Below are 23,922 nucleotides of genomic sequence, written 5' to 3' on the forward strand. Positions count from 1 at the left end.
ATTATACCTCCTTAAATGAATATGGTATGGTTAGCATATAGCAGAATGTAGATAGCCTTCACAGGTCTTAAAACACAAATGCATTTTGTATGGATTTTTTTGACTCCATTTTATTTTAACGAAGATTTATTTTTTTTCCTCATACACAATCATTTTAATTTTATCACTTCATTAGATGGATTCAAAGAAAAAAATGGCCATTGAGGAAGAGACATTTTTGAAGGAAATTACTGACTTCAACAATGAATATGGCCTAACATCCACTCGGGAGCTTTTAATTAAAAAACGAGTCAAAGCTGAAATATGTGACTTAGAAGAAAGAGAAAATGTTTTGAGAAATGGTATGTCTTGAATTTAATTATTTTATCTTGGATTATCTGAGAATATAAATGACTATGCTGTAGCTTCGTGGCACTACAATTTTACCATTTTCTTCCAAGCTGGAAATTGTAAAATAATGATTCGCCCTAAATGAAGAACAGCATGCTATTGTGGAGAACCAAGCGGTTGTCGCAGGCAATGTTAACTGCAAACTGCAGTGCCTGAACATCAATACTGTCAGTGCCTGGCATGACAGGGGAGGGCTGTGGCTCAGTAGTAGAGCCTCTGCATTGCAAGCAGAAGGTCCCAGGTTCAATCCCCGGCATCTCCAGTTAAAGGGACTAGGCAAGTAGGTGATGTGAAAGATCTCCGCCTGAGACCCTGGAGAGCCGCTGCCGGTCTGAGTAGACAATACTGACTTTGATGGACCAAGGATCTGATTCAGCATAAGGCAGCTTCATGTGTTCATGTGCTCTTCCCCCATTTCCTATCCTGTCCACCTGCCTGTGCTAGGGACTGGAGAGACTGTGGTGCAATGCTGTTTTCCTATACCTTTAAACCAGGGGCATGATCAACAGCTAGAGTTACACCATCTTCAAGGTGGAGCCTGGAGTTCTACCACAATTATAACTGATCTCCAAACTACAGAGATGAGTTCCTTTGAAGATGCAGCAGCTTTGGAGGGCAGACTCCCTCTATGTATCATAGAGTCTAGGAGAAGTGGAAGTCCTAGAGTAGCACTGCATCTGTCCTTCCAAGGCGCTGCTCCCAAAGCTCCAGGAATTTCTCAAGACAGAGCTAGCAAACCTATTAGTAGTCAACGAAAGCTCAGTTTTTCTCCTAATAGCAAAGAGCGCACATAAGCAAAACAGAAGGCCCTTTGTCATCATTGATGTTTCACATTAATCTGGCCACATACTAATCCCCAGTGGTTTTTTCCCCAAGCACATACACAATTACATGGAATATTGTTCTTATTAGATCACAGATCAAATATCAAAATCTCCATGGATTCAATGGTCAGTATACATATGTCAGGATCATCATTGCTCAGGACACACATACATACTTTCTCTTTGCTTCAATCAAATATTCTGCTTTTATTGCCTGCGCGTATTCAGGACCAACTGTGCAATCATACGTGAATTGCTGACCTTTTTTCTGCTATAAGAAAAGCATCCTTCTTTCGTTATGTTCTGGATTCTCACTTCTTGGATTGTGCCAATGTAGAACAATATGTTGCAATTTGCCAGCTGCAGAGAGAGACTTCTTTGCAGACACAAAACAGCTTCCTTGGACTGTACTAACTCATTTGTCCTGATTTTATCTTGCCTTTCCAGTACAAGGTACTCAATAGTTCAAGGACCTTTAAGATGGAGCAGTGAGAAGCAGTAGTATTCAAAGGCAGTACTTAGACCAGGATTTCACAAAGTTAATTAACTCTATAGCATATACTTCCAGATAAACTTCAGTGATGTCTGTAATACACAGTTACTACCACACAAATGATACTTGCTGACTTTGCTTGCATATCATTGCTTTTGTAGAATGTACTTTAAAAAAACTCTTAAACAAGTTGGTCCTTTTTAAAGATCCCATAGTCTATTAAATACTTTTAACTCTCAGGACCATATTTCTGGGTAATATTCTAAACATGTATATGTCAGTTACTGAGAAGTACTTCCACATGATTATTGGATTCAGCATACTGTATGTACTATATATGTTTTTCCTTTGGAAAGTATCTAGAGAGGGTTTTCAGTAGCAAAGTTTATTAGGGTTATCTCATAAATCTTTAATGAACTCTGACTTTAAACTAAAATTACCTTCCTAGAAATTGAGTCAATGGAACATGAAAATATTCAATTAAAAATATTTCAGCTGCAGAAAAATGAATTAAAACAGGATGTATCTGTTCTCCAGAAGAAACTCAAAGGTACTTTATTAACCCAATTTCACGCTTTTATGTGTAGTTGGAACATTACACTTGATAAGTCACTTTGGTGAGAAAACATTTTAGAGCAGATCAGAATACATTGTACATTTAGGAATTTTTCAAAATGACTCCTCAATCAGGATGTGAACTAAATAATTAAAATCATGTTGGTTTCACACATTTTCTACCTTTCTTGGTGATAGAAAGTACCATTAAGTTGCAAGACTTACAGTGATCCCATAGAGTTTTCAAGGCAAGAGACGTTTAGAGGTGGTTTGCCATTGCCTGCCTCTGTGTACAACCCTGGACTCCTTTGGTGGTCTCCCATCCAAATACTAACCAGGGCCAACCCTGCTTAGCTTCTGAGATCTGACAAGATCAGGCTAACCTGGGCTATCCAGGTCAGGGCTCTACCTTTCTTGGCAGCTAGCAATTCTCACTGCCAAAGAAACAAGCCCCTTTTAAATCAGCTTGTATCTTCTGCAGTGGGAACTGCAACACCAAAAATGAAGTTTTGGTTTTCCACTCAGTTCTCTCCACCATCCACAGCTTTTTCTAGGCTTTAGTATTAACATACTAGGCTGTAGTATTAACATACTTGACCTGTGAGCATTCCACAGCTTAGCAAGACTGGCCATGGGTGAAATACAATCGGAAAATATTTAATGTCTTAAATTATAATCCAACATTCCCCTCAATAAAGGTAATCATATTAATAGTGTTTACTAATAAGATGAGAAATGATAAAAACATAACAGAAAGGGTGTTATTTCTCTGTTCAGATTTTGATGAAGAAATAAGAGAAGCTAAAGCCATCACAAAATGTTTAGAAGCAGAAAAAATCAAAATCAGTGAAAAACCTCAAACCGATGCTGAATATGTAAGGTAAATGCGATTAGTTTTAATACACTGATCCTAAAAAATCAATTTGTTTTATCTTTTGGCTATCTCTAGTGATAAGCCCATTAAGTCGGCCAGATGTAGCATGCCCTTTCATTTGCACGGATTCCAAACATGCAGAGCTAAGGAGCCAAAGGAACTCCAAATCACATGTGAGAAGCCAGACTAAACTGAAAGAGGTCTGCCAAGTTACACGGAGCTGAAGTGTAAACAAAATCCTCTAAATGAAATGTACTTTGCTGCAGAATTTGTGTACAGAAGACACATACATCAAAGAGGGACTGTAAATGATAATGCCAGTTGCAGGTCTGTAAACTGATGTGCTACAGCAAACTACTACTTGCTTTTGCATTATTTATTCTATTATAGTACATTAGCTTTTCTGATGTATGGGGTTGTCATCTTCCTTCTGAATAATACACTTCTCCTGAAGTATCTTGCTATTGCACTGTCATTTAACATTCAATACAGCATAATTAGGAAAGTGGTGTTTACTTTAAGTATAAAAGTGCTGAGGATCATAGTTAGTTACTATCCCTGGCCTTGCAACTGACTTACTGTGATTTGAATCAGCGGGCATATGAAATTAAGAGTAATTTGTACGAAAATAAAAACAATGAAGGTTGCTTTTGGGGAGTGGGCAATGCTCCGAGACGTTCATATAAAAATTGTAAAAGGGTAAGAACCAGTGTGATATAGGTCTGGAACTGAACTGGGGTGGGGATGGAGGGACAGGAACAGAGTTCAAATCCCCATTTGGGCCATGAAACTCCTTGAGTGAACCTGAACTACTTACTTTCTTTTAGACTCACCTATGCCACAGGATAATTGTGAGGGGGAAAATGGGATTACTAGAAGTATACATATCAATATGCCAAATTTTTAAAGAACCAAAAAATCTTTTTGATATGTTTCTAGGGTTTTTTTTACTGACATAAAAATGGTGGCAATAAATGGAAGATGGAAAAGTGGATTCAGCAGGGTATAATGTCATGGACTTCACCCCCCAAAGCAGCCATTTTCTCCAGGGGAACTGATCTCTGTCATCTGGAGATCAATTGTAATTGTGGGTGATCTCCAGCCCTCAAGTGGAGATTGGCAACCCTAGTTCCCCTGGAAGAAATGGCTGCTTTGGAGGGTGGAGTCTATGGCACTATACCCTTCTGAGGTCTCTCCTCACCTTCCCCAGTCTCTACCCCTCAAATCTCCAGGAATATCCCAACCTGGAAACCCTATCTCCTTCCCACCCAACAGTCAACCTACCTTTATCTTAAGTTTCCATCTCCTTCCCCCCCCCTGCAGCCTCTAACTTGGAATACCACAGTATTTATCCACAGTGGGGACCAAAGCAGCTAACATTAATCTCCTCTTCTCCTTGTTATCTGAACAACAACCCTGAATTGGTTAGGCTGAAAATATGTGACTGGTCCAAAATCACCCAGTGAGCTTCCACAGCAAGATGGAGATTTGAACCTGGGTCTCACAGACCCTGCTCTGAAGCTCTAACCGCTATACCACACTGGCTTTAATGAGTAGCTGCTGTTGAATAGTAGCAAGCAGCCAGACCTAGTTGAGACGTGCAAGTCAGGTGATATCACAAGTCACCCAGAGGTTGCTGCCAGACCTAGGATTGCCAGCCTCCTGGTGGGACCTGGAGATCCCCTAGAATTGCATCTGAACTCCAGACAACAGAGAACTGCCCTCCTAGAGAAAATGGATGCTTTGGAGGTTGTCTACGGCACTATACCCTGCTGAGGCCTGTTCTCTCCCCAAAGACTGCCCTCCTCAGATTTCACCACAAAATCTCCAAGAATTTCTCAACCTGGAGGGGGCAACCCTAGTCAGACCTGGCCCCAATGAATCCTCCATTAAAGGCCAAAAATAGGCCTGGAAAGGGTGCTGCCTGCTCCCCCTGCCTTTTAGAAACTGAAGCCTGAAATGCTGTGGTTGCGTAGCAACAGCCACTAAGAAAATCTGCAGCTTAAAGCTACAGGCTCTCCTTTTATCATTTTGGGGTATTTTGAACCCCCAATGTGTGTGTGTGTGTGTGTGTGTATTTAGATTTAGATTTTACATTTTTCTGCAAACCTAGGGCCCTTTTCAGGTTTGTAGAAACTCCAGTCACTGGATTTAAGTATGGAAAGATTTGGCCCATTTTGCGATTAGAATATAAGATGTTACGTTTTCCTAATCTAAAGCCAAAGCATCAGTATGCACCTCTTAGCCCAAGACCTTCAAAGGTCTATGTAGGTGTTCAATTTAAGCCCTATTGATTTCCACTAAAAATGCTATAGTTCCCCCCCCCACTGTACAGAAGCAAAGTTTAGAAAATTGGCAACTGTTTGATTACTGGTGCACTCACTTACCAACGTTCAGCAGGTCTGCTAATCTTTGAACAGACTGCTGTGGGGCCAGGAAAAAAGAATGACAGAAGTACCAGTAACTGTAAATTTGAAAGTTGCATGTCATTGAATTTGATAATCTATGGCAATGAATTTGATAATCTATGGCAATGTTTCCCTAAATTTTGATACTTGCATGCAGGGTGGTGGTGGTTGTTCAGGACAGTCATCCTGTTTGTAACTATGAGATATCCCTGTTAGTATAGCATCCCAACATTATGTCCTTTCTTATTCCTAGACAGTCAAGACTATCGTTTTTCTGGGCAACTATAATGAGCAGGCTCATAGATATATAGATATATATAGTCATATAGCTAATGACTCTTCTGCAAGGGGGAAAGAAGGTTCCTTTTCTTGGCAAAACAAACTCACATTTGCCTTGAATAGAGGCTATTCCTGTGGGAGGGGGTGGATCGCCAGTCTTAGATCCTTCTGAGCTAGAGATCTGCCAGGACCCATGAAGGGCCAGACCAAATGATTTTGCAGGCCTTATACGGCCCCCGGGCCTGACGTTCCTCATCCCTGATCTAGCACAATGGCTTAATTTTTCAAGCCCCATTTCAGTCTTTCTTACACCAGCATACTATAGAGAAGTTAAAAACGGAAATTAATCGTGAACCAGCATACTATAGAGAAGTTAAAAACGGAAATTAATCGTGAATGTAATACCTCATAGAATGTGCCAAGTGTCAGTAATGCTTAAGTTTGTTTTGATTAGTTATTTTCTGTTGTATAGCTCTAGGTTCCACAAAGAATAGGGTTTTAGCTGATCTTTCAAAGCCATTTTGCATTATATACGTCCTCACACTGAAAGGAGGAATAATGTCAATAGGTCTGGCAAGAAGATCTCAGCAGGAAAAGAACATGTTTCCATATGAGTTGGTCGAACTCCTGAACTGTGCAACACTTACACACGTGTGTTGAATGTTGCGTAGCCAAGACCAAGTTGCATCCTGAAAGACTGCAATTTGTGATGCACGGGCAGTTTGCACCACTTCCAGCTTTCCCAGTTTAACTTGATTCCCAGAGTCTTCCCTGATGTCTTTAGTTGGACTGAAGTTTTTGAAGACTTAATTCTGAGCTGAACAATGAGTTGATGATGAGGAGGATCATCATCGTATATAATTCTTTGTTAGTGTTCAAAGTGTTTCACATAATTATGTCATCTCATAATTATTCCTGTAAAGCTGGTCAGTAGCAGCCTGAACAGCCTGAGATTGCCAGAGCTTGGAAGCTAAGCAAGACTACGCGGTTGAATACCTGGATGGGAGGCCACCAAGGAAGACCAGGGTTGCTATGCAGAGGAAAGCAATGGCAGACCACCTCTGCTCATGTCTTGCCCTGAAAACCTCTTGAGAGGTTGCCATAAGTTGGTTGTGACTTGATGGCACTTAATTATTATTATTGAAGCAGATCAGTACTAGGCCCCCTTTGCAGATGGGGGGCAGAGTTTGATAGTAACCTGTGCAGGTCCACTTAGGTCATGGCTTAGATGACATTGGGTCCTGGAATTTCCTGGGTTACCACTTAGATTAGTAGCTAGCTACTATAAAATACCAGCTCTCTATGAATGGAATTAACCTGGGTTCTGCTGTCTAATCAGACAGCATAGCACTCTAAACCAACCATCAGCATGAGTAATAGAGGCTTGGAGACTTGGAAATACTTGCAGAGTGCAAGCAGAGTCTTCAGATAAGATCTCTTGGCTCCCTAATTCCCTCTGATAGGCCAATATATTGAACTGGAATGGGGTAACGTATATCAGAATTATTCTTTCGTCACTATTTTGCTGGGAGGAGGAACCTTTAAAAACGTCTGTGACATATTTTGACTCAGCAGATTTCCCTGTAAACACTGAAATTCACATCGCTTTTCACTATGCCATTTTAATAGTCCTCATATTTTTATATATAAACAGACTTCTATAAGAGTCATTTTCTTTCCCCAATAAATAACTATGACCAGCTCACACAATTTGGGATTAGGAGAACAGATTATCACTGCTTTGCAAGAAAGCACATCTCGTTTTAGAGATTAAATCTACGGAATAACAAAGCTTCAACTTTCATGCAATCCAGTGTGGGGCTCGACTGAGGTGTAAACAAAGAGTTCTGTCATGGTAAGTCTGAATGACCAATGGCACTTAAATCCTTGGCATCCCTGCTTTCTACTGGCCAGCACATACTCTGTAGGCTATGAATATGCTCATTGTAATAATAAAGAAGAGGGAGAAAAAAGATGTCAGAAACTGCTGGATAATACTACTATCCATCTAGTTAGTAAAGGCATTCAAAGAATGGATGTCAAATCAGGTCACCGTTGTCTAGGATGGAGATAATACCAGGCATTGAACTGGGCAGTCATAAATTATATGTGTGTGAACTAGAAGCCCTCCTTGACTTATTTTGTAGCAAAATGAAAAGAAAGTAGCAATGTCATGTCATCTTGGAGGAAAAGATATTTACTGAAGACCTTGGCAATTTAAAGAGCCTTTGAATTCATAATGACTCAGCTCACTTTGCTATCGTCTTCAGGAGTCAATCCAAGATCTCACTGTGCAGACTGAGTGTTTCACACTCCAGCCACTTGCAGTATGATTTTCTGTAATGCAAGCTGCACCTTGAAATAGACACTGGGGGCCCATTCCTGAAGAGTGGGGATGGATCTGCAGCGGCCTGGAGCGGTGCAGCTACAGTGCCTCCTCAGAGGTGTTATCCAAAATGCCCGGTTATGAATTGTTATATGGGGGAATTAGCGAATCAATAACCGGCAATGGGCCTAACTTGAGCTGGGATGCAACCTTTATCTACCAGAGTCCATACCATGACCAGTAAAGAGGCAGAAGCAATGGAATTAGGTTAAAAGGAATTTACTCAGATTATATGTTCACACGCACATACAAAACTGCACATACACATCACATAACATACAGAGTCTAGGAATCAAAGAGAGGAATAAAGAAAGTTTTGCCATGTGGAAGGCAGAGGAGGAAATATACTGCACCTCTCTTCAGAGTAGTTGTTCGTCCTGAATTCCATGCAGCTTTGGGGAATAAAAAGGGGACGGGGGGGGGGCTAGGTGTCCAAGCATGAACACCCACTCTGGCAGAGTGCCAGGCAGTATGGAGGGGAAGGCCCAAGGAAGAGAGCGAGTGGGCTGGGAGCATTGCAGTTATACTGTTTTTCTGGGGGCGGGGAGAGGGGTTGCACCCCTCCTAGGTTCCCAGGTGTCAAAAGGATTAAGCTGTGGCTGCCGGGGCAGGGTAGTGAGAATTTGGAAATCTATTCTAATTCCAATGGCTTTTGCAACTGGAACTTCTCTGCTGAGGAGATTAGCATTCAGGAACAATGGGTGCGATCTGTGCAAATGTCCTGGGGTCGCTGCTGCTGAGGTGGAGGAATGAGTCATCAGGATATCTGGATGGCTGCTGATGATCCATTAAGCGGTGGATGTTGCAAGGGGGGGTGCTTGACACTGATTTCCTGACATTCTGCTTCTCTTGACATGGCTTTGCTGAACTAGTCCGATGTTGCAAGAGGGGGGGGGTGCTGGTGCAGGCTACATGCCTGGACATATTCCCTACAATATGGCTTTCACTAGAGCAGGATACACAGGAACATGGTTGCCCTCTGGTTTGCTGGAGGGATTACTTTGGCTGCTGCTCTTTGACTGCTGGTTTCGAGGGATGAAGAGAAGTCCTTTCCATGGCAGCACAGGCTTGCCACTTGGTCTGGAGAGGCTGCTGCACACATCTGCCGGGGTTGCCATGACCAGTCCAGGAGATTGGCAACCCGTTAGGCTACAGAGGCTTCCAGGCCACTGCAGAGAGGGAAAAAGGTTTTTTAAAAAATATAAAAATAGAGGAAATATGGGAAATCCCCCATTGCCTCCAATGAGGCTGCGCCCACTCAATGGGGCATTCCCGGGGCGAAAGAGCTGTGAAAACCGCCTGAAGACTGCTCTACCTCCGGGAACCCCCCCCCCTCACACACACACATGCCAGTGTGGACTTTTCTTTCCAGGAAAGCCCTGCCGGCACGGCTGTGCTGGCAGCAGGGGCTGGCGGTGCCTGGACGCTAGCGTGTTTGTTATTCCGTGATAAGGTGGCACCTACGCCAGCACAGGGTCACGCCAGTACCTAAGGAGCTTCACACACCCCCTTCAGGAATGGGCTCTTACTCATCAAATCTAGATTGAAGAAGTTGAAACATGCTGGTCATTTTCATGGAAATGTTTCAGCAATGGTATTATGTGCAAGTAACATTTTATTTATTTATTTAAAGCATTTATTAGCCACCTTTCTCCCTTGCAAAACTCGAGGAGGCTTCGAATATAAATAAATGATAAAAAACAGACTAAAAACAATATAAATAAAACAATTATAAAAACACATAAAAGGTAACAATTTTTAAAAACTCCAATTAGTACTGCCAACAAATAACTCTCTCCTGAAGATCAACAGTGAATGGGCCAGGCACCCGTCCTTGGAAAGGTTGTTCCATAGTCCACCTTCTCACCCACCCTCTACCTACTGCAGCATACTATGCTCCTAGGGTTGCCAGGTCCCTCTTCGCCACTGGCAGGAGGTTTTTGGGGCAGAGCCTGAGGAGGGTGGGGTTTGGAGAGGGGAGGGTCTCCAATGTCATAGAGTCCCATTGCCAAAGTGACCATTTTCTCCAGGTGAACTGATCTCTATCAGCTGGAGATCAGTTATAATAGCAGGAGTTCTCCAGCTAGTACCTGGAGGTTGGCAACCCTATATGCTCCTGATAATCCTGGCCATCGGTGGATCCTCAGGAATAACACTGGGGGCTTGCCACGGGCTTCAGTGGGTGGGGGCAGGAATAAGTGGAACACCTGTGCATGCAACAGTGCAACTTGCACAAGTAGAATGAAAGATTGGGTCCAACCCAGCATGACCTAACAGTGAAAAACTGGAGGCAAGATAGCCCTCATCTAAATTTTCATAAGATAAATATCCTAAGGTTAAATTTGTATTTATTCTGTCTTTTTCATATTGATATTAAAAGGCACAGAAAAATGTTTGTTAGGGATACTTTAAAAGGATACTGTAAAAAACACTGCCGAGAAGACTTCAATAGGATGAAAGGACTAGAACAGTAGCAGAAATTTTACAAAAATGCTGCAAGTTTCACATCAGTTTGGCAGGTTGGGTGTCATACAGAGGATTCGGAGGCTTTGAAGTGTCTTACCAGTCTGAAAGCAACACTGGAGCTACAAAATGCAGTCCACTGACAGCAAAGATCCACAGAGCCTTAAAACGAGAACACTGCATTCTTTGAAGAGACACCATTATCCTACTGGATTATATGATTATGTGCCAGGGCAAAATATTGCCTTATTTCCTGGCCAGAAAAATCAATTGCAGAATCTCACTGTAGTCCCAGTATGCTAGTCTCCAGCTTCAAAGCAGCTTTAACAACACGCACAGCTTCAAGGAGTTAAATAAAAGTCAAAGAAAAACATTCCATAAAGCACAGGGCTTTTTTTTTTTCCTAAGGAAAGTTTATTTGTTGGATCTTAAACGATTTAGCATGAAGAGAGCTACTTTGATCAGCCATTCTAGTTACCGGCTACTTGTGTTTTTAGGACTATTGAGATACCAACAAACTTACTCAAGAGAGTAAACTTTACCCCAGTATGCACTGATCTATTCTAGATGTTTGTGATATGCCAATGAGGATTTGAGACACCTAAATTGTGATATGGCTTGTCTGCCCTGTAATATGATTTATGTTGTCTGTACAGACAATGCTCTAGACTCATGTATTTTAAAAAATCCCCCATGCATATGGGCTCCCACAGCTAAAATTGGGGCAGGGGGAAGGAGTATTAATTGTAACTGCAAATTGCAATATTAGGTAGGAGAAAAAAGAAGGAAAAGGTGCAGGGTAGAGCAGTTTATTTGACTTTTTAGGTCCCAATGCGTTTCTTTCGCTATCAGCTTCGTCAGGGGATCTAATAAAACAAAGTTGAAGTAGACACAATTATATCAATATTGTTTTATAGGGCAGGTTTTAATAATTGTTTTAATAAGTTTTATTGTGTTTTATTGTATATTTATATTACTCTGTGAGCTGCCCTGAGCCCAACTTTTGCTGGGGAGGACAAGCTATAAGCTTAATAAAATAAATAAATAATAAATAAATAGACAGGTTAAAGCTGTCTATTTTCAATCATATTAAGATCTGATGTGACTGCACTTACTTTCAGTTTTAAAAAATGGTGGGATTTTTACCCCACCTCCTTTTGCTTCCACCAGTCCATTACCGAAGGAAATTTTATGATGGATTTTTTTAATATCATGAACTTCTTCACTGTGGTTTCAGAAGCCTGGATATAGCATTAAAATAATATAAAGCTCGTTTCTGTTATTTAATAGTTGAGGGTTTTGTTTATTTGACTAATCTGTAAGACCTATAGCAAAAGAAAGCTTATTATTGAAACTATGAAGGAACAAATGACAATGCCTTCACACAAATCTTCAAGAAAATATGTCCAGTAGAGCTGAACAAATCCTTTATATTAACAATGGATTGCCTAAGGCCGTGATTCTGTTGGTTTTGAGCAAATATTTTCAATTTAATTTTATGTTAAATTTTATAAGCAGTGTGTGTGTGTGGGGGGGGGATCCATCTCTGCAGTAATCTACAGGATGCAGAATGAGTTTTTGTAATGACAATCTGCTCATTGATTTCCTAAACTTCTTATATTAATGCCCAGTGGGGCTATTGTAGTTAGAACTGTGTCATGGTTTCTATTATGAACCCCAATTTCAAGGTTTATAATCCAACAATAAAAAGTTGCTCAGGGTTAAGATTGGCATTGGAAATTTCCTTGGGAATAATATTCCTTACACAAATGCAAACACAGGAAACTTGGTTTGGAAGAACTATTGGGCCATCCATCATTTCCCTTATGTTTTAGTGGATATAAGCACAAGTGATATTAGTCCCCAGACACTAATCTATTTCAGCTTTGAAGACTAATGCTTGGATCTTTAACCACTCCCGTAAAGTTCTCTTCCTTACAAAAACGTGTCAATTAACACTATTTGCAAGCATTCTACCCACATAGTGAAACTGAATTTTTGTTAGTGAATTACTGTCCAATAAAACTGTAGCCTTTATAGAGATTAAACCAAATAGGTAGTGGTTCTCAAAATGCTATTTACCTAAATGTATTTATTTATTTATTTTCTGCATTTGTATTCTACTTTTCTTCCCAATGAGGACCCAAAGTGGTTTACAATACAAAAATACAATCTAAAGCAAACCGGAGAAGAGAATAGGAAAGGCTTCTGAGTACACAGTGGCCCTCTCTGTGTCTCTCTGCCAGCTGATCTTCCTCCCAGTAAGCTGCCATGTTTACAGAGCAATCCTAAGGAGGGGGGGGCAGTAGTAGAGGCACGCTCAGGGGTGATGATGATAATAATCTTTTATTTATATCCCACCCCCCATGGCAAAGCCGGGCTCAGGGTGGTTAACATCATATTTAAATACAATAAAATATAATCACCAATACAGCATTAAAATATTTTAAGCAACACTGCATTTAAGATCATCTTAATTCAGTGGCGCCAATATAATTCCCTAGAAGGAGAGCTGTTTCTACAGGCTGCTGTCCGACTTAACACAATACCCCTGTGGGGGGGGGAGTGAATGGACAACAACTAACAATTAGAATGGGGACATAACATAAAGGGAAAGCGGAAAGGGAGGGTAGGGAGGGGGGAGGGGGAAGGGGAAGCCAGCTTCCAGATAATACTGTCGCTGCCCTCAACCATAAGCCTAGCGGAACATCTCTGTCTTGAAGGCCCTGTGGAACTCAGCTAGGTCCTGCAGAGCATGGGTCTCATTCAACAGAGGGTTGAACCAGGCTGGGGCCAAGGCCAAAAAGGCCCTGGCCTGGTTGAGGACAGCCAGACACTCTTAGCGATAGGGATCTCCAATAAATTATTATTAGCTGATCACAGGGCTTTCTGGGGGATGTATAGGGAGAGGCAGTCCCAAAGATACAGTGGTCCCAGACCGTTTGGGGCTTTAAAGGTTAAAACCAAAACCTTGAACTTGATCCAGAATTCAATCTGGGCCCAGTGCAACTGGTGAAGTACCGGTTGAATATGAGCTGTCCATGATGTTCCCGTTAGGAACCGCACAGCTGCATTCTGGATCAGTTGCAATTTCCAGACCAATCGCAAGAGTAGCCCTATTAAGAGCTATGGGGATGGCACAACTGGGCCCCCTTCTGAGCAGCTTGCTGCTCTGGTGCAGCAAACTGAAAATGTAACTTTCAGAAAACCCTGTGAAACTGCTCCATGCAGTTTCATGGGGCTATGCCTCCCGTTTTTGCAGGTGCATGTTCGTGCAGACAAAAATGAGCATTCCTGGGGCAAAAGGGCTCGGGGAGCTGACTAAAATCAGCCCCACCCCCGGGAATGCCCCATTTGGTGCTGGCATGAGCCATTGCACTAGGGAAATGCTGCTGCGGCAGCTGCGCCACTGCCCATGTGTGGTGCTGTCGTGTGGCTTCCTAACACTGGCATGCGTGGCCCTGAGTCATCTTCATTGATAATTTAGCTGGTGCAAGTGGCACTAATGCTAATGCAGGGGTCACACTGTAGTATTTACCATACCATTTGTAATTCTTAGACATTTCATTTTCTTTTCCGATAAATAATCCCATTGGCTAATGTGAGCATCTGCCTAAACAAGTCCAAGTAAAGTAGGCAACCCCACAGATTTTAAGACCTTAACTTTCCAAAGGAATGCTTTTATCCATGCCTTAGCCTCCATCGATGATTTGTCAAATTCAGATCTCAGCACTATGCCCAAGACACATCTAGGAGTGGCCAGTAAGTGTCGGAAAAAGTTATGCTGAATGCAGTACAGCACCTATCCAAATTTCTGCACCATACAAAAACTGATTTGAGACCTTGGTATTATATACCTTTAAACCCGAGGGGACAAGTTTGCTTCCTGGTGTATAAAAGCATTTTACAACAGTCCTCCCAACTTTCAACGTATTATTTCCTACCAGGTCCATATGTGATTTCCATGTGAGGGATGGATCGAAATGGATTCCCAAGTATTTGAACTGAGTAACCTGTTCCATAGATCGGCCTGCTATATGCCATCCAAAGATTTTCCTTTTTTTCCTTTAACGAAATATCAGAACCTTAGATTTTGTTACATTAATAGACAGACCTTCACGTTTACAGTAATCCTCAACATTTTTAATCAATTTACAGAGCCCCACAACTGATCTGGACACCATCTGCATTTAAAAGAATCAGGATTTAGTAATTGGATAAATAGGGAAGATGGAAATCATTCCTCAAAAGACAAGTTCTTAGATCATTAATGTGTGAATTAAATAGCAGGGGTGCAAGAATATACCCCTATTTAACACCTTTGTCTAGGGAATGTACTCCAGATAACTGGCCCAACTCCCCATACCTGACTCGGGCAGTTGGATTAGATAAAGGAGGATTAGATAAAGGAGGCGAGATTCAATGCCATATTTCTTTAGCTTTTCCCATAATCGTGGCCTGGAGATAGTATCAAACACTGATTTAAGATTCATAAAGGCAACTGCCAATAACACTTCTCCAGAGCTCATACATTTATCTGCTAAAAATTGAAGGATATGACAATGGCCAATTGTACCTGCTCCTTTCCTAAAACCAGCCTGCTCATTCCCAAGGATGTTATTTTCTTTGACTCAGGTTCTAAGATTCCCAAAAAGTGTTGCAGCATAAAGTTTTCCAAAGGTGGACAGTAAACGTACTGGATGATAATTTGTCGGGACCATATTTTTATAAATCAGGACAATTATTGCTCTATGCCACACTTCAGGCATGCTTCCCGTCTTGTTTATATCTGTATAGACTGGGGCCAGAAACTGTGCCCACCAATCTGGGTTAATTTTAAACAATTTTGCTGATATTAGGTTAGGACAGGGGTCAGCAAACTGCGGCTCGAGAGCCGCATGCGGCTCTTTGACCCCTTGAGTGCAGCTCTCTGAACTTGGTTCGGAGCCCCTGCTCTCGCACCTGCTAGCACCAGCAGCCGGGCTGCGGAGCCGGCGCGCCTGAGAGAGAGCGAGCGTGAGAGAGCAGGCAAGAGGGCACACTATCTCCCCCCCCCCGCCGTGGAGAATGGCCGGGTCCCCCTTTCCCTTGCCCTCAATGGTTGGGAGGCTAAAGCCTCCCCTCTCCTCTAGCCATGCGATTGCTGGGCGGGTGGCTGGCTGATTCCTGGCCTGGGCCCGCCCGCCTATCAGCTGCTGGGCGGGGCAGGCTTCCTTTGGCGGCGCGTCCCCGGCAGCGGCACTGGGCCATGGCGCCCCGTCTTCTGTAGCGCTGACTCCATTCCCCCGTCGTCCTCTGGGCCTGCGGGTCCCTGTAAGCTGGGAAGAGGCACACTTTGGAGCCAGCGCAGGGGCTTGTCTGGTAAGTGGAGGGTGGCGGAAAAGCCCCTGACCTGGGACACACATAATGCTACAACTCGGGGTCGTCTGCTGAAGCTGGAGGGTGGGAGATTCAAAACTGATAAAAGGAAGTATTTCTTCACACAACGCGTGGTTAAATGGTGGGACTCTCTGCCCCAGGAGGTGGTGATGGCTGCCAACTTGGAGGGCTTTAAGAGGAGAGTGGACCTGTTCTTGGAGGAGAGGGCTATCCATGGCTACTAATCAAAATGGATACTAGTCATGATGCATGCCTATTCTCTCCAGGATCAGAGGAGCAGGCCTATTATATCAGGTGCTATGGAATGCAGGCAGGACAATGATGCTGCACTGGTCTTGCTGGTGGGCTTCCTGGAGGCACCTGGTTGGCCACTGTGGGGACAGACTGCTGGACTTGAAGGGCCTTGGTTTGATCCAGCACGGCCTTTCTTATGTTCTCATGTGTTTACTGCGTCTGTGAATCTAGAAGTTTGCTCACATTGTTCACATTAAGTGTTTGTCAGTCATTGTCATGATTTAATTTTATGGATACCTTACTTACATTTTCCCTCCTCAGAGGCCATGTCTACCCACTGGCTTTCTTGACGGTAGACCTGGACTCCGAGGAGGGGAAAAAGTCCCCCTTCAGAGGTCAGGTCCACCAATTGGCTTCTATGGGCCTCCGGAGGCCAGGTCTACTGCTAAGAAAGCCAATGGGTAGACCTGGCCTCCCAATGGGACTCAGCCGGAGGCCAGGTCTACCAATAGGCTTTTATGGCGGTAGACCAGGCCTCCAGATGAGGACTCCGGACGGGGAGGGGGAAATGGCAGGGACTTACAATTTAATTTTTATCAATTAAAAAGATCATGATTAAGTATGATATCAAGTTTTATTCAGTGTACCTATAGTTTAATTAAGACTTAAAACTTTAATTAAAGTTTATTATGTTAATAAACAGTGTACCTACCTATATAGTTTAAGCTTAAGAAATTTGGCTCTCAAAAGAAATCTCAATCGTTGTACTGTTGATATTTGGCTCTTTTGACTAATGAGTTTGCCGACCCCTGGTTTGGACCAGGTGCGTCCCCCTTTTTTGTTGCTTAATTAAGGTCTTAATCTCACTAATCGTTACCGGGGGCCATTCCTTCGTATCTGGTAGTAATTTCTGCCTGCTGTCCAGAATAATGAAGCAGTTCTTCCTTCCATTGAATTAAACGAAGGCAATCTTGTTTAATCATTCAAGTTTTCTTTTCCTTCTGGACAGTTTTCCTAGAAGCTCTGGCATTCTCTACCAGCTTCTTGTTCCAGCCAGGGCTTTTCCTGCCATGTACACAGTTGTTTGGGGCAGCAAAAGAAAGGGGTGCCATAGAGGTAGTGTTGAATTGTGACACAGGAATGAGAACCTTTTTTATGGTAGGTCAGACCATGATAGAGCAGTCCAGGCAGGGTGTGGATCTGATCTGCAGTGAAGGGGGTTAAACACACCCCTGAGACCCTGCACCATCTTCTTCACTCTCATCTATCACTCTTCAGAAGAGAGCCAGATAATATTATCCTTGGACACAGGTCATCTCTCTTTCAGTACTGGACGGCAAACTGCACAAGCCAAGTAGATCTCTCCATACTCTTGCAAGATTCCCTCAACTCACAAAGGTTGAGGTGCCATTTTTGCTGCCTTAGCAAACTCATTCAATAGCAAGGCAATAGAATCTTTGATTCTACCATGTTGCCACAGAAAAGGTCAATTCCCTAACCCAAGCATTGGGTGACCCTCCAGACACCAATAGTAAGGGAAATGGCAGCTCTGCTAAGCCAGTGCAGCAAAACACAAGACTACTTCATCATCCAGTGAGGCTGAAAATTCATGTGAGATCTAGGAATCTTGTGAGAATACAGAGAGGTCTACTGGGCATGTGTGTGGCTTGCTGCCTTCTATAGAAAAAAGAGTGGGGGAACCAAGATGCTGCCTTTTACCGAATCAGACTGTTGGTCCATCAAGGTCACTATTGTCTACTCAGACTGAGAGGCACTCCGACAATGTTAGGCAGAGGTCTTTCACATTATCTACCACCTGGTTCTTTTAACGGGAGATACTGGGTATTGAACCTGGGACCTTCGTCATGCCAAGCAGATGCTCTGCCACTGAGCCACAGCCCCTCTCCTGAGGACGGGAGTAGAAAGGGAGGATAAACTATGGTTCTTACCCAAAGAGTGAATGATGAAAGTGGAGAAGAGGAAGAGGCTCTGGGGGCCTTGAGGGTGCACTGAATAAACTGCAAGTTACTTTCAATGAGTCTATGTTATGTCATTCTGAAACTAACTGGAAGAGATGGCAAAATTGTACCATTCGTGGGCTGACAAAATACCTTGAAATGCCCCTGGATCCAGCAGTTTCATTCTCTGGAATGCTCTGAAGTATATTCTGACAAGATACTGTTTCCCCCTCCCTCGGATTTGGTGTGAATATCATTATTTTAGAGTAATTTCATACTAATTTTGCTAACTGACAAACATCTTGCCAGTAGGCCTGTATTTCATAACTCTGTTTGGAGATCTTATTCTGTTCATGCAAGTTACTAAATATAATTTATACACAGGGGCTCCTTCCTTTTGTGCCAGCAGAAAGCTAATTGATAGTCGAAGATCTGTGTTCAAAACTCTTATTACTGAGCTGTTAGTTACATTGGATTTGAGGCTAAGCATAATTTTAAATACTTTTATTGCCGCTATTATCTAAATGGTAAACTTTCATAATTTATTCACTAACCTAGGCATTCTCACAAAACTGATTGTGAAGCCTAAACCTTACAAACATTCCGTTTTGTGTGTATATGTCCAGCACATATAGTAATTATTTAGCTTTTAACTTTAAAAAATGACTAACTACCGTATATACTCGCGTATAAGTCGAGGTTTTCAGCCCAAAAAAAGGGCTGAAAAAGCCGGCCTCGGCTTATACGTGGGTCAATACGGTAGAGGAGGGAGGGAGGAGGGAGGGGGGAACTTGCCGCTGCCGCCGCTGCCATCGCCGCCGGGCACGCCCGGCTCCTCCCGGCCGGCACCGACCTGGGAGGGCCTCCTGCGGCTGCTGGAAGGCTGCGCCCCCGCCGGGCGCGCGCGGCTCCCCCCGGCCAGGACCGGCCTGGGAGGGCCTCCTGCGGCCACTGGAGTCCCGCGCCGGCATCACCGCTGGGCACGCCCGGCTCCTCCCGGCCGGCACCGACCTGGGAGGGCCTCCTGCGGCCGCTGGAAGGCCGCGCCGCCACCGCCCCTGCTGGGCGCGCGTGGCTCCCTCTGGCCAGGAGCGCCCTGGGGGGGGCCTCCTGGGCCACGGGGGGGGGGGGCGCCTTCGCCGCCGCCTTCGCCGGGCCTGGAGCGGCCTAGGAGCAGCCTGCAGGGCCTCCTGGGCTGTGGGGGGGGGGGGGGGCGCCGCTTGCCTGCGCACCTGGATCTAAGGTAAGCCTGCTGGGGGGGGAGGGGTTATAAGCCGACCCTCGGCTTATACGCGAGTGCCTAATTTTCCCCCATTTTGGGGGAGAAATTAGGCACCTCGGCTTATACGCGGGTCGGCTTATACACGGGTGTATACGGTAATTCAAGTAGCCAAATGGGATTGTCTTACTGTCATCCTAAAAACACTTTTGTTTATTTATTAAAAATATTGATACCCCACCTTTCTTCACAGTTCAAGACAATACTGTGAGATAAGGAAATGTTTCTGCCTTCTATATGTATAGCTGACAAATCCAACCCGTTCTAATTCTTCTGCTCAAACCAGTGACTTCTTTAAAAGCAAAACGTCATGCAAACTTTTTGATTACTATAACCTTCTATGTGAAAGAGAAATAATTTCCAGGTAACATTCAAGCAGTAAAATGTTGCTTTTATACAAAGTAAACATGTGAATCCTCTTAACATCATATCAAGTCTCAGACCAGATTTACTGCTGTGATAGATTTACTACCACCATAATACAACCTTTTTCTTAAATGGTCTCACTTAGCAGTCCCAAAATATTTATAGTGACCCCAGAAATTGCACTTCAGTTATCATGAATGGATTTAACACAACTTTACACTTATCTTTCATTTTACTATCTCCTGGCAAGTATGACAAGCATTGCAGTATAATTTTATCGCTGCATATACCTTGGGCCATTAAAAGATCTGAAATAGCTTTTCCTTGGTCCAGCAGGTATCCAGTTAAGCAAATATAATGGGTGGTCTCCAGTATGAGGACTCCTACTTTTGAAAGATCTTTTATTTCCTAGTGGAATGCATCCAATATAAAGAGGCTGCTACTCCCATATCAGTCACAATTTCTGCTCCTCTTTAGCTGTTTCCTGCCTAGACTTTTTAATGAGCTGTCTGACTATTGTTCGATCCTGAACTCTGAGACAAGTTCAGAGGCTTTATTGAATAATGCAGAAGAAAAGAACACAGTCTCCAAACTTTAGTACACTTGCCTTTGTCATGCTACTACTAAAATACAGTCTATTCATCGGAAAATGCTCTTTCTTTTCCCGCTGCGGCTGAAATTAGCCACACAATACATACTTATTAGCCTGGCTCTCAGAACACTTTATCCACGTATCAAATAACGTATCCACAATATGCCCATGTGGGACCTCTGTGCAGCTGAAACATTTTAAATCCCTTTAACATGTTAAATCCCCATTTTAAGGTGCAGGGTAGTGGGAGGAGCAAATTTGATCAGTAAAATGACACCAGGGAAAAGGTTAAGCGCACCATGCCTAAGAGAAAGGAAAAACACTAAGCAATGTGCTTGAATACCAACAAAGGGGGGGAAATATGCCAGATGATAGCTTTATTGTCATGTAAAATCCCTAAGTGTTTTGCTGTACAAGCGTCATGGGGCGATCAGAGTTTCTTTGTGCTGCACAAAGGACCCCATCCCTCAGCATCATGATTCCAATAAAACTTGAAGCTTCCCTGTGACAGCTTTAAAAAAATCTAAAATGTCAGGAGACCCAATCATGGATCTCCCATGTACCTTCTGCCACATGTCTGTTGATCTATAGGACATTTTATGGTGGTCAACAAGCGAGTGAATCCTCATATGATACGTGAGTTCCTATTCAACAAAATGGCAGAACCCAAGGGAGTGAATCCTGATGTAATAAGTGGGTTCCTCTTCCTGTTCAGTATAATCGAAATACCCTTCTTCCATGGTTGTGCCTTAACTCAATAAGTTTCTCTAAACTTTTCGTTTACTATTTCAAATGATAGAATATAACGTCCCATGTTTTATGGAACATGTTTGAATGGAACAGTGTTCTCGAATGGTGTTCCAGGGAACTCAAGGCTTCTGAAGAACTTACCAAGAGTTCACCAGTGGCAGGCAGACTTCCCTGAAATACAGCTGAAATACAGCTTATCCACTCCCATCAATCTCCCCCTGTAATCCAGCAGCTGCAGCAGGATGTTGGGTGTGTTCTTGGTCACTCTCTGGACACTTTCACACAGCCCAAATAATCCACTTTCAATCTACTTTCAATGCACTTTGAACGTGGATTTTACTGTGTGAACTGGCAAAATCCACTTGCAAACAATTGTTAAGGTGCAGTGAAAGTGGATTGAAAGTGTATTATTTGGGCTGTGTGAAAGTGCCCTCTATGTTCAGACATGATTTGAATGAGGCCAAACAGAAAGCCCCACATGAACAGAGAATGTGTATCCTAGAACATGTATCAGAATTCTCTGCAGTGCTTTGATATTTCAAGGAAAATGTACAAGAGTAGAAACTTGAAACCCACTGTAATAGAAGGATTGGTTCATACCCTATTCACTGAGATGTTTCTAGGTCTTTCTTTTTTAGCATTTTCTTCCAACAATCTAAATAAATTATATGGATTGACCAATGGATATTGGTCAATAGATATTGGTCAATCACTCTTCATCATCTACCTGAATTAAGGCAGGATGCACCTCCCTCCCTTTTTTTGAAGTGCTTCAACAGTGGGACATAACCTCGGCTTGTATTGCCGTGCTAATGCACTTGAGGGATCTTTCAACAGCTGACTTGCGTTTTCTGTGTCAGGAGGCAATCTATAATATCTGTATCTTACAAGGAGGTTGCGTAAAGGAATACAAAAGCATAGTAATTTATGAGGAATGGTATTATACGGCAGGGCCCAAATACAAATAGAAATTCAACAGAGATGAGCAACATAGTGCTGGTCACTCATATAATATACCAGACTTTGTGGGTGGATTTTGTCTATAGCTAATAGTTTGGAACAATTGCAGCAAGTAAATGTGTGACCCACAGATTTCACTAAAGTGAATGGGAGAGGGAGATGTACCACAGAAAGTCCACCACTTAAAAGGCACACCACAAAACCCTAAAGAAAGTGTTATCTGATTTGAAAAGACATGATGGTAACCCTCAGAGAAAGGATGCAAACAGCAGCTTGGGAAAGAAGAGTCATAAGGGCCTGCGAAAGATATGGATCAAAGGTTCAAATCTGTACATTTTAAAAAAGGAATTTTTGGAAAGACTGGAGCATAATTCAAAGATTGTAACATGCACACAACACACAGGGAATATATATATATAGCCTTGTAACTTTTCTGACAGCACTTTATTATAAAGATATATATTCTTTCTCCCTGGAGGTTGCCTGATTTTTTCTATCCCTAACCTATTGCTGGTGCTATACATTGATTTATGCAGTCTTGGGTAATGTAATGTATATCTGAAATGGCAATCTAGAAAACGTTGGTTCTGATTTGTAAATGGATCTTGACATGTGTTCCACACATTTCTGATCACTCAGTGGACTTTAAAAGATATTCTGTGGAGACCACCAATGTTAATAAAAGCTGGGGCTGCTCTGAAGAAAAAGAGAATGCAACTGTAGCCTCACCATAGCAGGTTTTTTGGTTTTGTTTTGTTTTTAATATTGGCACAGGCTTAAAAAGGAATTGGAGAGTTACCAAGAAGACAAAATGGAAAATGTCTATGAAGCTCTTCAAACGGAAATTGAATTTCTGCAGATGGTATGCCCTTTTAACTTAACATTTGTAATGTTTGATCATTTTATTTGGGGAGATTCTATTACTTTGCACACAGAACCCTTCTATGTAAACAATACACTAGCAGTTGCACAGGTAGAATGATTTCACCATTCAACAGTGAACTAATGCTAAGAATCTTAGTTTTCATTTGGCTCCATTACTTCCATGCAACTCACAGCTATTGGAAGAGGAGGCAAATCCCTGTAGGTCCAATGACTATTTCAGAGTTGAAGGGAGGACTCAAAATTACTGCAAACTGCAGGGGAAGGGCAAAATATTCCTCCAAGGGAAAATATCCATCACTGGGGGGTGGGGAGGAGATAAGGGAATAAAAAGGGTCCTTTGTCATGCACATACTTCTAACCACACAAGGTCCATTCTTGTGTTAGCATATTCCAAAGAAAAGATTTTTAAATCTTCATAGTTATTTGTAAAGACCACAGCACACACTAACAGTCAGCTATTCCCTCACCCACTCTTTTTTGTTGTTGTTGCAGAAACTGTTGCAAAAAAATCTTCAGTCAAATAAATAACATATGGTGGATTGATCCAAATGTCACAGAAACAAGTATTTGGGAAAATGTTGTTTTTGTAAGCCTTTGTAGTTAAATTTATCATCTTCTATATTTTCTGCTAGTAAAACAAGAAGTCTGTTTTTCACAACACATATTGTATCCTTTCTTTTGGCTGTTCATTAGCACTGGTGTCTAGCGACTGTAAACAAGCAATTTTCCTTTTGTGAAGAGATTTTTTTGGCAGCGTTCCCATTCCCATATTTGACAGTAAATGCCTGCCTACTTCTTCCTTCACCAGTTATGACAGAGGCACACCGTTCCACATAACACAGAATTC

General features: G+C 42.6%; 1 protein-coding gene across 1 annotated transcript in view; it reads left to right on the forward strand.

Moving 5' to 3' along the window:
* CCDC172 (coiled-coil domain containing 172) overlaps positions 1–23,603 on the forward strand; it is a 31,089-nt gene extending 7,486 nt beyond the window's left edge. The window contains exons 4-8 of the mRNA XM_056850565.1: positions 176–341; positions 2,156–2,257; positions 3,040–3,142; positions 22,965–23,052; positions 23,568–23,603. Of these exons, the coding sequence (XP_056706543.1) occupies positions 176–341; positions 2,156–2,257; positions 3,040–3,142; positions 22,965–23,052; positions 23,568–23,603 (495 nt within the window). The remainder of the gene's footprint in view (positions 1–175; positions 342–2,155; positions 2,258–3,039; positions 3,143–22,964; positions 23,053–23,567) is intronic.
* Positions 23,604–23,922: the final 319 nt, after the last annotated feature.

The sequence above is a fragment of the Euleptes europaea genome, chromosome 5, assembly GCF_029931775.1.
Source record: "Euleptes europaea isolate rEulEur1 chromosome 5, rEulEur1.hap1, whole genome shotgun sequence".
Classification (NCBI taxonomy): domain Eukaryota; kingdom Metazoa; phylum Chordata; class Lepidosauria; order Squamata; family Sphaerodactylidae; genus Euleptes; species Euleptes europaea.